Source organism: Ceratotherium simum, chromosome 34, assembly GCF_057802395.1.
Source record: "Ceratotherium simum simum isolate JZ-2026a chromosome 34, ASM5780239v1, whole genome shotgun sequence".
Lineage (NCBI taxonomy): Eukaryota > Metazoa > Chordata > Mammalia > Perissodactyla > Rhinocerotidae > Ceratotherium > Ceratotherium simum.
The window spans coordinates 24,106,633-24,120,162 of NC_141933.1; the positions used below are offsets into that span (position 1 = coordinate 24,106,633).

The 13,530-nt window shown below is 37.4% G+C and overlaps 1 protein-coding gene across 3 annotated transcripts in view; it reads right to left on the reverse strand.

Annotated features, from left to right (window-relative positions):
* Positions 1-13,530, reverse strand: part of API5 (apoptosis inhibitor 5) — a 28,824-nt gene that overhangs the window by 8,453 nt on the left and 6,841 nt on the right. For all 3 annotated transcript variants that reach the window (XM_004436878.3, XM_014792503.2, XM_087423115.1), the window contains exons 2-11: positions 12,799-12,960; positions 11,577-11,670; positions 11,014-11,079; positions 10,360-10,511; positions 8,913-9,119; positions 7,834-7,938; positions 6,402-6,491; positions 5,207-5,388; positions 3,626-3,719; positions 2,732-2,788 (exon numbers count right to left, since the gene is read on the reverse strand). In XM_004436878.3, coding sequence (XP_004436935.1) covers positions 2,732-2,788; positions 3,626-3,719; positions 5,207-5,388; positions 6,402-6,491; positions 7,834-7,938; positions 8,913-9,119; positions 10,360-10,511; positions 11,014-11,079; positions 11,577-11,670; positions 12,799-12,960 — 1,209 coding nt within the window. The remainder of the gene's footprint in view (positions 1-2,731; positions 2,789-3,625; positions 3,720-5,206; positions 5,389-6,401; positions 6,492-7,833; positions 7,939-8,912; positions 9,120-10,359; positions 10,512-11,013; positions 11,080-11,576; positions 11,671-12,798; positions 12,961-13,530) is intronic.

The window sequence follows — 13,530 nt, forward strand, 5'->3', positions numbered from 1 at the left end:
TTGTGAAATTTTGGGTTGTACATTTTTGTTTGTCCATCACCCCATATATGACTCCCTTCACTCCTTGTGCCCACCCCCCACCCCCACTGCCCGGGTAACCACAGTCCAGTTTTCTCTGTCCATGTGTTGGTTTATATTCCACATATGAGTGAGATCATACAGTGTTTGTCTTTCTTTTTCTGGCTTATTTCACTTAGCATAATACGCTCCAGGCCCATCCATGTTGTTGCAAATGGGACGATTTTGTCTTTTTTATGGCTGAGTAGTATTCCATTGTATATATATACCACATTTTCCTAATCCAATCGTCAGTCGAGGGACACTTAGGTTGCTTCCACTTCTTGGCTATGGTGAATAATGCTGCAATGAACATAGGGGTGCATAAGCCTCTTTGGATTGTTGATTTCAGGTGCGTTGGATAGATTCCCAGTAGTGGGATGGCTGGATCATAGGGCATCTCTATTTTTAATTCTTTGAGGAATCTCCATACCGTTTTCCATAGAGGCTGCACCAATTTGCATTCCCACCAGCTGTGTATGAGGGTTCCTGTTTCTCCACATCCTCCCCAACATTTGTTGTTTTGTCTTGGTGATTATAGCCATTCTAATGGGCGTGAGGTGGTATCTTAGCTTTCTTTTGAATTGCGTTTCCTTCATCATTTGTGATGTTGAGCATCTTTTCATGTGCCTATTGGCCATCTGTATATCTTCCTTGGAGAAGTGTCTGTTCATTTCCTCTGCCCATTTTTTGATCGGGTTGTTTGTTTTTTTGTTGTTCAATTGTGTGAGTTCTTTATATATTATGGAGATCAACCCCTTGTCAGATGTATGTTTTGCAAATATTCTCTCCCAGCTGGTTGGTTGTTTGTTCATCTTGATTCTGGTTTCATTTGTCTTATAAAAGCTCTTTAATCTGATAAAGTCCCACTTGTTTATTTTTTCTTTAGTTTCCCTAGTCTGGGTAGGCTATTATTTTTTTTTGTGAGGAAGATCAGCCCTGAGCTAACATCCATGCTAATCCTCCTCTTTTTGCTGAGGAAGACCGGCTCTGAGCTAACACCTATTGCCAATCCTCCTCCTTTATTTTTTGCCCCTATAGCTCCAGTAGATAGTTGTATGTCATAGTTGCACATCCTTCTAGTTGCTGTATGTGGGACACGGCCTCAGCATGGCGGGAGAAGTGGTGCGTCGGTGCGCGCCTGGGATCCGAACCCGGGCCGCCAGTAGTGGAGCGTGCGCACCTAACCGCTAAGCCACCGGGCCGGCCTCTGATGATATTATTAATTAAGGACACCAGGAAGAGGAAAGGGGAAGGCTTCCATTTTAAACATGTTAATCTCAGACGATAATGGGAAACTGGGGTAGTTCACAGATTCATTAAAATAGAAGTGAAGGTCAGCTGTGGAATGAGATGAGTCTGCTTAGGCAGGAATTAAAGATAGAGAAGAAATGTCAAGGACGGACCAAAGCACACCAAGTTTTTCTTGTGATTTCCCTAAAACAAAGAATTGATCATGTCACACATTCCTACCCCATTTAAAAAAGATTTCAGGATTTTTTTTTGTCAAGTCACCCTACACACTGGTTGCTGACCCAATTCACCACTCTTCCCCAGACATCTTCCTGCTACAGGCATCTTTAAATCACTATGGTTTCCTGAACAGGAAACTTTCTCATCTCCATGTATTTGATAAGTTTAAAATGCTTTTAACATCATAGCATATCTTCAACTTAGACTTATGTCATCAGTTCAAATAAAGTCAAATCTCACATTTTAATATATGAATTCACTGTTTGAAATTACTTATATTTAAGATTTGAAATAAGTGGTTGCTATTATAAAAATTTTCCTAGGAGATGAGTTAGTATTCTTCTGTTTTTAATGCCTTTTCACTTTTCTACTTGACAATATGATACTCATCCCTCAATGTCTCACTGTTGCTTTCTCTGAAAAGCTTCCCTCCCTGTTCCGATAAAAAAAATTACCCCATGGGATTTTTACCAGATTAGTTTTCAGGTATACCACTATCCCAATTTTGTTACTGTCAGGCTTTGTGCTCTAGGTGTTACAAATATCATTTCTTTCTCTCATCTGGCTATAGTACTGTTAACTTGTAGTAACAAATGATGGCTACTTTGTTGTGATTTTTTTTTGTTCTCTCAGATTATTAGCTTTTTGTTTAGGCTAGTAGATACTTGGGGACGGTACAGAGAACTTAAGGGTATTTACGGCTTGACGGTAAGGCACGCCATAGCCTAGAGTACCCAAGGTCTCAATTTATTACATAGACAAGTTAACAGAAAAGACCACAGGAAAACATTTCATGTGCCACATAGGACTGTCCATTCTAAGTGTAAGCAAAAGCAGGGTTTTATTGGCCATTCAAAAGGACACAATAGCATTAAGACCATCAGAACCTAAGTCAGTGAAATTTCTCAGTCTAAATGTCTCTGCTCCAATGCTTTGGGCTGGAGAAAATTTGCATGTCTCCCTTTGTTTGCAGTATCTTCTGCAATAACTCTTAAATAAATAAAATGACGTAGGATTTTATGATAGCTACAGAGACGTCACTCAGTATTATAAAAAGCATAAAGCTTTAAAAGGCCAAACATCCAGAATGCAATGGCATCTCTTCTTAAACAGTATCATTACAAACCTAAAGACACATGGAAAACCTCGTGCACTAATTTTCTAGCTAGCTGGGAGGACTGCGTAAGAAAGGAAGACTTACCTTGATTAAAACATTGATATTATTTGTTATTTTCAATGCAACAACTTTAATCTTGTTCTGCAAAAGGAAAACTAAATTAAATTCAAAGGCCAATAACTTTCATGATGCATATTCCATTCCCATATAGAACCAGAGTAATTATACTTCTCTTTCAGAATCATTTCTACAGTTAGAGAATTCCTTGGTTTACATTTGTAGATAATGCTTACTGCTGTTTCTTGACTCTAAACCAGTACAGAGACGGAAAGAAAGCAAATCATCTTCATGTTCCCCTGACAGGTTAGAACACTTAAAGTGTTATCTATAATTTACCTGAAAAATGTGTAAGGGACAGGTCATGTGCACAAAGGAGTTGTTTTAAAAGAAATCAGTTTAAGTTATAGGAAGACAAAATGAAAACTTAAAATATTTCATTAGGACCAGGATGAAGGCTGATCAAAATAGGCAAGACCAGGGAAAACCAAAATCCCAATACAAACACACATATAGTTTGGTATAGAATTGGCAGTTTAATCTTTTTTCTAATGTAAATTAATATTTGGGTTTCAAAAAGGTGAAATTAAAAATATCACAACCATCAATCAAATATTTAAACAAAATGTGCTGCTAATGAGACCCTAGTGAAAGGTTGGTATGTATCTAAGTTTGGTAACAAACATTATTCACAAACATTGAAAACATTCAAGACATTTCAACAATGATAAAAATATAACTTAGCAAATAACTAAATATGCAGACAATCTTCTAACATCTTTTATATCTTCAATATAGACTCGTATCACCAGTTCAAATAAAGCTGAATGTTACATTTCAATGTATGAATTCAGTCTGAATGTGTAATAAATGGTGCCTATTATAAAAATTTCCTTACAAGATGTGACCCAGTATTCTTACCTCTTCTGTTTTTAAGGCCTCACCCGTTTTACCCTGGAGAGCCAAGCGAAGTTGTCTAATATAAACCTGTAGGCCCCGTGCAAAATACTGCAGCCTAAATGAAGAAGTATTTGTTAATTAGCAAATCATCACTTCAACTTTGTTTTTATTTTTTTTTTACTTTTATTTATTTATTTTTTCCCCCAAAGCCCCAGCAGATAGTTGTAGGTCATAGCTACATCCTTCTAGTTGCTGTATGTGGGACGCGGCCTCAGCATGGCCAGAGAGGGGTGCGTCGGTGCGCGCCCAGGATCCGAACCCGGGCCGCCAGCAGCAGAGCGCGCGCGCACTTAACCGCTAAGCCACGGGGCCGGCCCATCAACTTTGTTTCTAAACTCAAAGAATCTTCTACTATAGCTAAATGATCTTTACCAATAAAGAGTAATTTTTTTGAGGTCATATTTTTAAAATTATCATTGCATGATCACAAGAGATACATAAACAAGTAAAAGCAGTTTTCCTTTATCAAAAATGAGAATAAGTCTGTAGTCAACCTGGCAGGAGAAAGACTTGTAGCACTGTGCTAAGGAAGCTTGTTAAGTTAATCTGCAAGACACGTGTCTACATCAGAGTGAAACATCCAGGAGCCATGGACTAGAATCAGGTGGCCTCGTGTCTAGTCTTCCACTGGCCAACTGAAGGTCAAGTGACCTTAGACAAGTCACTTAATCTCCATTTGTCTACCTGCTAACAAGGGACAGTGTTTGACTATTTGTACCTCAGGGTCCAGTTAAAAATAAAACAAAATTGCAGATTTGAGAATTTATTATAAATTTATCTAAATCTCAAAGGGTCCTGAGTAATCTGTTCTTCAAGTTTGTTCCCAGGTAATATGTGACTAAAGGAGGTACCATAACTCCATCCTGCTGACTTCTAGGAATTCTGCTTCACATGTGGCTTCGTTTTTTTTTCATTTTTAGAGTGATTTCTTAAGTTGCCTGCTTCTGAGCAAATGCTTCACCAAGTATCTCTGTCTTATCAAAGAATACAGGACAGAAACAGATAATACAGTGGCCAAGCATTCCAAAATTTAAGATGTGAATTTGTTAATGGAATGATTCAATACAAAGTGTCTTCATGAAAACCACTTATGCAGACTTCCCCAGTGCTGCTCCTCCAGCAACACTACAATAGCAGCTACAGTTTACTGAGTACCCACTATGTGCCAGGCATTGCGCTCCAAGCTTTCCATTCATTGTCTCATTTAATTCTCACAACTCTGTGAGGCAGGTACTATGATCATTTCACAACTGAGGAAAATCTGGAAGGAGGTGGTTAGAGAGGTGAGGGGACCTGCCCAAGATCATAATGCAAATGGGGAGAGCCTGGGTCCATTTTAAAAAGTTCCTTCTCCTCTGTGGATTTGTTATGCCACAGCTATCGTATGTTTATATACATTCCTGTTCTGTGGATCTTCCATTCTGTTCCACTGGGGTAAGGCAAGGTGGAGAGAAAGTTCTCGTAAAACGAAAACAAAACCCAGGGGGCCTCAAGACAGCCATCACCTTTGCCAAGGATTGGGCCACTTCAATCATACATCACCTGATTTTGAAATCTTTGAGCTTTTCTGCGTTCAGTTTGGCCGTTAAGAAATCTGGAAGTTTTCGGCCCAGCTGGTGAAAACTATACAGCAAACATTCCACATAACTGAACTGTAGCTTGGGTTCTTCATTACCAGCATTCTCCCCATTTTCTGCTTCTTCTGGAGGGAGAGGCATGTACTCCTAAGAGATGAAAATACAGAGATGTTTGCAATCTGCTCTAAATACTCTAATTATAAACATATACTCAAGTAATTACAGGGCATGCTTCTAAGACCTGAAGCATTAAAAACTATCAAGATCAGAATTTTAGGTAAGATATCCCTTTTACCTATTGTATCAATGATCTAGCCTGTCAACTCACCACATTAACCTATGTTACAGCTGCTACTACTATTACTGATGATAAAAGTAGCTAACATTTATTAAGCATTTACACAGATGAAGGAACTGAAGTTCTGAGAGCTTAGGCAACTCTTATGTGGTGAAAGAGTAAGCCAAGAGTCAGGATTCAATCTAGGTTGGACATCAAAAGCTGATGCTCTTAAGCACTACATTATTCTAACTCCAAAAATCTTTTCTGAACATTAGTCCATATTTTTTAAGCATTGAGTCTCTTTACATTCAAAGTACTGCCACAGGCATTCCATATCAGTGTTACAACAGCCCAGTACGTAATACAGGTCTGGAAGAGCACCAGATGTTGGATGACTCAATTCATGCTACAGGCCTAATGCCTATCACTATGTCACTTACACAACTGCTCACATCCAACTAGAAAATCACTTGGTAATGCTGATAATGATTTTTATTAGATGGCCTATTTTCTCCACAATTATGACTTAAACGACTTTATTTCCTGGTTGCTAAAGCTACTTGGCCTTGGGAAGCACCTGGATGGTGACCTGGAGCAAATGCAAAAAATATTTTGATAAAGGAAAAGCAGAAAGACCTACTATATAAATCCTCTATTATATTTTATGCAAAGCATCAACAGAAGAAATGCCAGAGATTAAAAGATTTTTTTTTAAAAAAGCAGACAACACATGGCCCGAGCAACTAACAATACTTGCTAGAATTATTATCTAATCTAAATTTCTAAAGCTGGTTCTCTATAACCTAAAATTAATACTACACTATTGGACTTTGGGGCTATCCACTGACTATGCCATAAAGAAAGAAAAGAGAGCTCTTACCAATAACTTATCAAACAGTTTCCTTAAATTTGTTTCTAGCTTTTCCATGTCACCACAAAATGAACTCATCTCTGCCAACAGTTTCAATACCTAAAACATACAATTCACTGTTATTAGTAGTATTTTTTTGAATGAGCAAGGGCTGTAAAATAAGAATGATTCTAAATAACTATTTAAGACCACTTATTTTTCAATTTTGTTTCTAAGGAATCATAATGTTTGAACTGGAAAAAGAATTCAGAGATGCAGGCCTATATTTTACTGTTGAGGAAACTGAAGGTCAGAGAGATTATGTGACAAGTCGCAATGCATGTGAGCGGCAGGGCAGACCCTAAAACCCAAATCTTATGACTCAATATATCTGTGAGGAGTAGTAAGGAAAAGAATGCACATGACACTTCCTGCTACACGTTAATAATGTACTATGAAGAGACACTGAGGAAAAACTCTTAACAGCAAAGAATTATTTACTAACACTTAGGGTGGGCCTCATTTGCTATTAAATTTAGTCTCTGGCTACTAACTCAAAATATTGGTAATTGCCACTATTCTTTTTTTTTTTTTAAAGATTTTATTTATTTTATTTTTCCCCCCAAAGCCCCAGTGGATAGTTGTGTGTCGTAGCTGCACATCCTTCTAGTTGTTGTATGTGGGACTCGGCCTCAGGATGAACGGAGAAGTGGTGCCTCGATGCGCACCCGGGATCCGAACCCGGGCCACCAGCATCGCAGCGCGCGCACTTAACCACCAAGCCATAGGGCCGGCCCCTAATTGCCACTATTCTTGAGGTTCATCTCTGCTTTACTCAATCCCAGTCTGGTAAGACAAACCCAGGACAATTGAAGCAAACTTCAAACTACAGTGTCAGTGTACAGCGAGACTCTTCTCCATCCCAAAGACCTATGAGGGAAATGGAACATACATTTCCATATTTCAGTTCAATTCAGCAATCATTAAGTGCCTTTCAGAATCAGGCTCCGCACTAGATTCTGGGGTTAAAGAGATGAATCAGGTTAAATGTGGAGAAAGAAATAAATGTAAAGTATTACACATGCTGTGGAAAACATGTATATGTACATTACAGTTGAGATACTAAGGAGACAGAGAGTAGTCAGTTCTATTGGAGAAGGGATAAAGGATATTTTATGTTAATCCAATTTAAACCTGACTCCATCAGACAAAGAAATGGGAACTTTCATGAATTAAACACCTTAGTATTAAGGCTACAGAGGTAGAGACTGACTATAATGAAAACTACAGGCAGTGCTTTCCCATTGCAGCAAACTTTCATTGACTCCATAAAGCATTCCTATGCAATTGATCCTGGGACAGATTACTAGCTAGCCATTACCATCAGATCTAAGTTAGCAGTTTACATTTATGTTAAAATACGAGAATGCCTTTTCAGTGCTAAAAGCAGAAATTTTCTTACCTCCAACTGTATATCGAGACCTTCCACTGGGGTAGTCAAGGAACTGAGGTTAGGGAGAACCTGCTCACAGAAATAAGTCACAAACCTTGTGGAATGCACATTTTTCTGTAAAAATCCAAAGAACACTGAGTTGTCAAAAAAAAAAAAAAAGAAATATTCTCTCAAATATAATAGTAGAATGTCACTCAACAAATGCTAACTGAGCACCACAGCATCAAGTACTGTGGCTACAAATACAATATAGTGCATACCCCAGAGCACCCCAGAAATAACCTCAACAGACAATATATATTTTGTTGCAAAGTAATCTGGAGCATTGGGGCATCTATACATCTTTGAACTCTTCCTTGATTCTCAGGTCAAATTTGGGGGGAAATTTTAGTGTTGAATTTCTGACTGTACATTTCTGAAAAATGATAGCTCCTTTAAACTGTATTTTTCAAACTATGCTGTGCACATCCCCAGAAGCCTCACAGCCAGAGGAAGTAAAAAGCCAGAGATAAAGAGCATATTTACCTAGAAATTTTCTGTTAGAAAATTTAAGAAAAAAAAGTTAAATTACTAAACCAAGTGTTTTAGAAACTCGGCCAAACTACAAAGTATGATGCAAAATTCTCAAAATTTTTTAAAAGTCTCTAAGCAAGACTTTAAAAAATTTTCTTGCAGCTTTGGGCTCTAACTAACCCCATCCAGGCCTCCAAAAAGTAAATATTCACTCTATTGTGTTAACGCTTTTTTTTTTTGTGAGGAAGATCAGCCCTGAGCTAACATCCATGCTAATCCTCCTCATTTTGCTGAGGAAGACTGGCCCTGAGCTAACATCCGTGCCCATCTTCCTCCACTTTATATGGGACACCGCCACAGCATGGCCTGACAAGCGGTGCATCGGTGCGTGTCCGGGATCCGAACCCGGGCTGCCAGCAGCAGAACGCGCACACTTAACTGCTAAGCCACGGAGCTGGCCCCAGTGTGTTAACGCTTTTATGCAAAGGTTTGAGGAGAATGCTCAACTGAATATCTATAAAAAGAGAAGCTAACAGAGTTATTAAAATCTCAGCTATGTAAAACAAAGAGCTCACAGAGAAGAGGGGTACCGCCTGCCGAGTGCACTGTAATAGCCTGTCCACACAGTCCGGGTCTGAGGGATTGAAGGTTTGTTCTAGGTCTGCCTGTTCAGCCACCAACTCTACGAGTTGCTGTCTTCCACTCACTGTCTGTAAGCTTTTTAACCCAGACAGTATCTTCATGAACAAGACAAATTCTTCACCAGTCACATCTTCCAGGACCTGGAAAGAGACAGTTCAGCATAATAGTATCTTTATCACTTGAATGGGAAAGAAAGATCAATATTGAAACACTCTAGCAAATTTATTTCAGTTACTAAAGTCAGTTTGCTATTAATGTTTCTGAAATACTGATGAGAACACAACTTCTAGCTTCAGAGTAAACCATGCATTCTTAATGGGGAGATATATTGTCTCCAAAGGGGAAAAATTTGCTTCTTGGAAAATTTTACTCTTTTTTTTATGTATAAAGCAAAGATATATATACAGTACATAAACAGAGACAGAGTACATCTGCGGCACTAAAATTTCATGGGAGAGTGGCTAAGGAAAAAGGTGTCTAAAAAGGCTATTCAGGGGGTGACAGCAAAAAAGACTGAGAAATTCTGTAGTAAACTGTTAAATCAGCTTAAGTTCCCTATATTTAAAAGCAGCCTCATTCACATTAATATGGTAATTGTATGTAAAATAGGAAACCATGCAAGTCTTATTTTAAGTGCTCCATATCTGCGGCTCTAAGCTGTTCTGTTCACTGACCAAAGGAGCAAGCCATCATGGCATACTCCACCAGAGTACCGGCTGGGGCACAGGTAAAGTAGGCTGATATTCCCAGCCGGGGAGCTGCTCCTTTTCCTCTCACTGAAGACACCTTATCAGTGGTGCTATTGGAGAAAATTTTGAATTTTCCTGAACATATAAAAAAAAATAAATTATTCCCAAACTTTGGCACTTTATGAGTAAAAAGTTAATTGTGACACACCTTGCGAATCTTGGCATCTGTAACTATGCTAGATGCAGGGAGCACAGACAAGCAAGCATGGTCTCTTGAGCTTACAGTGTCATGGGTAGGATGAGAAAATAGGTCTTTTCAATGTGATTTCATTTTCATTTTGGAGTGATCCAGAATACTATGGGAGAATATCTTAAAATTGGGGAGAGGGGTGGGGAATTCGGTAAAATTTCCTGAAGGAAATGATCTGTACAGAGTCCTGAAGAATGCAGAAATTTTGAGGATAACACCACAAAGGATTTAAATGTGATCACATCCCTTTAAATTAAAACATTGATTCGACATTACAAGTCACCAAAGTGCAAAATATAATATAAGCTTGAAGTTCTATGGTGGTTCTAATGGGATATACCATTTTATACACAAGCTATACAGAGCATTGACGAATATTGCTAATTTCAAATATGTTCTCTTGCTTTAGAGAAGTTCCATGAAATGATGACTGAAGCTTACCTTTTTAGATTCAGTTAGTATAAGTTCCTCTACTTCCTTTGTTAAGACTTCATCTGGTAAAGTCTTCAGTTTTGTAGAAAGGAATTTGATTGCTCGTTCTCTAACAATGTCCTCTCCTTGAAGTATTTGGCTGAACAGGCCACCTAAAGTCCCTATAAAACAAGAATTGTGTGTAGCAAGTCAATTCTATATTGGAATGAAGTTTTTCAATTTAACTCAATTTATAGTATTTCTTTTCAAGTGAGTTAATAAACATCCTGAATATCACTGATACTGGTTAAATCAGTTTGAAATTTTTACAGCCCCAGCTATGAGAGTGATCACATGCTTTGTCATGGATTCAGAATCAGCTTGAGCATGACTTTGCTTTTCTACATTAATAATAAATAAACCCAGGTATTTTGGAAGAATTTCTTTAATGTGGCAAAGGGAGTTTTTCCACCACATTTCCAATGGAAAAGTTTGATCTGTTTTTGCAATTATTTCTACTGGTTTTTCAAGTCACAAATATCTTGAGCAGTTTTTTTAAGAACATTTAGAATTTTTATGAAATAGATCTCTGGGTGAATCCCAGACTTTATCCTTAATGAGTAATACCAAGCTCCCCAATTTTTTAAGACATCAAACACAATTCAGAACAAGAAATGGTCTTACCTTTTGCATCCATCTTAAATATACTTAACAGGGCGTTGTTCACTAAGTTAAATTCTGCAGAGTCATCTGGGTAGAGAAAAAGTGGTATAACGTATAAAATAAATGAAAAATATCATCTGCTTCATTTTCAAACTTGATTCAACATAGTTGCTCAAAGATTACATTGAGAGAGACATATAACTAAGCATTTCTCTCAAGTACCAAGAAAATACATCTTCCTTTTAAGGGTGGAGAACCTGATCTGGCATACCTGGAAAGCTTTTTTATGTTAAGATGGTACAATTAAGAAACTACAGGGAATTTGGGGTGGGGGTTATAGGGAAATCACGATGCTTCAAAATTCCCCAAAGAATCCAGTAATTATATCTTCATAAACAGAATTAAAAACAAAACAACACAAAGAATTAGATAATCACAAGTCATTAAGCTTCAAACTACTGAATGAGAAAAAGAATTTTAATCTATCAGAGGTAGCACCTTCAGCCAAAAAATAGCCAAAAACAGAGTCACTATTTCAGAGAGAAGTTATATTTAGCTAAAACGGTAATAATAAAATTCCTTACCTGTCTGCAAAAGTTGGGTTAGTATATCTGCCACTCGGGGAAGATTTTCTCCAGTGGCAAACTGAGGCAGCTCTTTAATTGCTTGCCGTCGAATCTGAATATGATTTCAAACAAAAATTAGTCAAACACTGTCATCAATAGAAACAACAACCCCAATCTTCAAAGAAAACCAAAACCACAGAAAAACCATAATGAGGGGCATAATTCACAAAAATATAAAATATGAGATTTCTAGCACTTTTAGACATAATTTGCTCCAATTTAATATTCAAGCTTCACAGAATAACTAAAACAAAATGTGGTGGAAAAGGACATTAAATACAATTATCTGACTGGAACAGACGGATTTGAGACTATACACAATGGTTTGTAACTGATTATACACAACTGTTGGGTTTTGACTACCTTTGGGCACACAATACAGTGCAGTACATTCTTAAGGGTAAGAATGGCTATAGTGGCAATATCATATCTAACTATTTACTTCAGAATTTTCAGTACTGACTAGTTAACACAACGTTTCTGAATATATTCTGTGTACTTAATTCCAAATGCGTGGTCTTGGCTTATTTAGTTTAACATAAAAATATATAGGAGTTATATCTAGCAATTCTGGATGAAATGTTGGTGATTCACTAATTTCACTTGAAAAGTCAGGAGCTAATAGGTGAACATTCTTAGGAACCTGTATCAGCAGCCAGAAATGCTAACGGTTAATTCTGTTCCAAGGAAAATCCATTTCTTCTTATTCTAGTAATCACATACAATTATTACACAGATCAATTATTTTTCTGTTATGCAAAATATTTAGAGGTGTTAAAACTATATCTTATGATGTAATACTATTAATATTTTAAATATTTAAGCAAGCATAAACTGACTGAAAACCTACATTACTCTAATTTCATATGCACAATGTATAACAATTTATGAAAAAGATATGAGCCACCACCTGTTTTTAACATCGGATAACAGATAAGTAAAACAAAGTAATTTGTGATTCTATGCATTTTTCACAGTTGAAACGTGGTGAAAGAACTAACCCACTTTCCCAAGTGTAGATTTAAGCCCCGGTATGACATCACGCCAGACCATACTGCAGTATTTTATCGTGCACGGATATGACTGGTACTTCAATTACATCAGCTACACACAAAAAATGTCTGAAAACGGCAAGAGAAACATCTGAAAGCTTGGGGAAAAGCGTGAATCATAAACTTACTGATACGTCTTCATCCTCACAGAGGTCTAACTGTGCATTGATAGCAGAATCAGCCAATTCTGGAAAATGCTTAAAGAATTTCGGAATAAACTGAGCTGCTAATCTTTTTTCCTTGGTACCACCTTTCACACCATCCAATATCACTTGATAGGCCTCTTTATGCTGAAAGAAAGAATAAAGCAGAAAATAAACACAATTTTGAAGGATGGGAAGCAAAATAAACTTGTTAAAGTCTGCTTTACATTAGTAAAATTTTACATAGGCTAAGAAATCGGACTTATTTTTGGAGCTTTACTGCTTCAATTGGACACCTACCTTGCTACCATCTGCCCCTGCCCCCTGTGCCTTATTTGTGAGTTGGGGAAGAGAGAAGGATGACTCTAATTTTAAGTGGAAAGAGCAAATAAGTTTGTTGCTGTACCAACACTTCTTTATTCTAGTGATTACTGACCCTAGCCTTGTGATTGTAGCATGCTTAAAAAACTGTAATGAATAGCATAGAATTCTCAAAGAACTGTGTTACATTTACTTAAATATATTTGTTTCCAACTAGCACCTTGAAGAGGCTGGAGCAAATACATTCCTGAAATTAAGCAATACCAGGAAGGTCAGGAAACTTTATTTTGCCTCATATCTTAGGATATGAAAATGGTAATTCATTCTATATAGCCAGCCAGTTTCAGATTAGGACAGATTCTTTTTTCTTTTTTTTTTTGGTGAGGAAGATCAGCC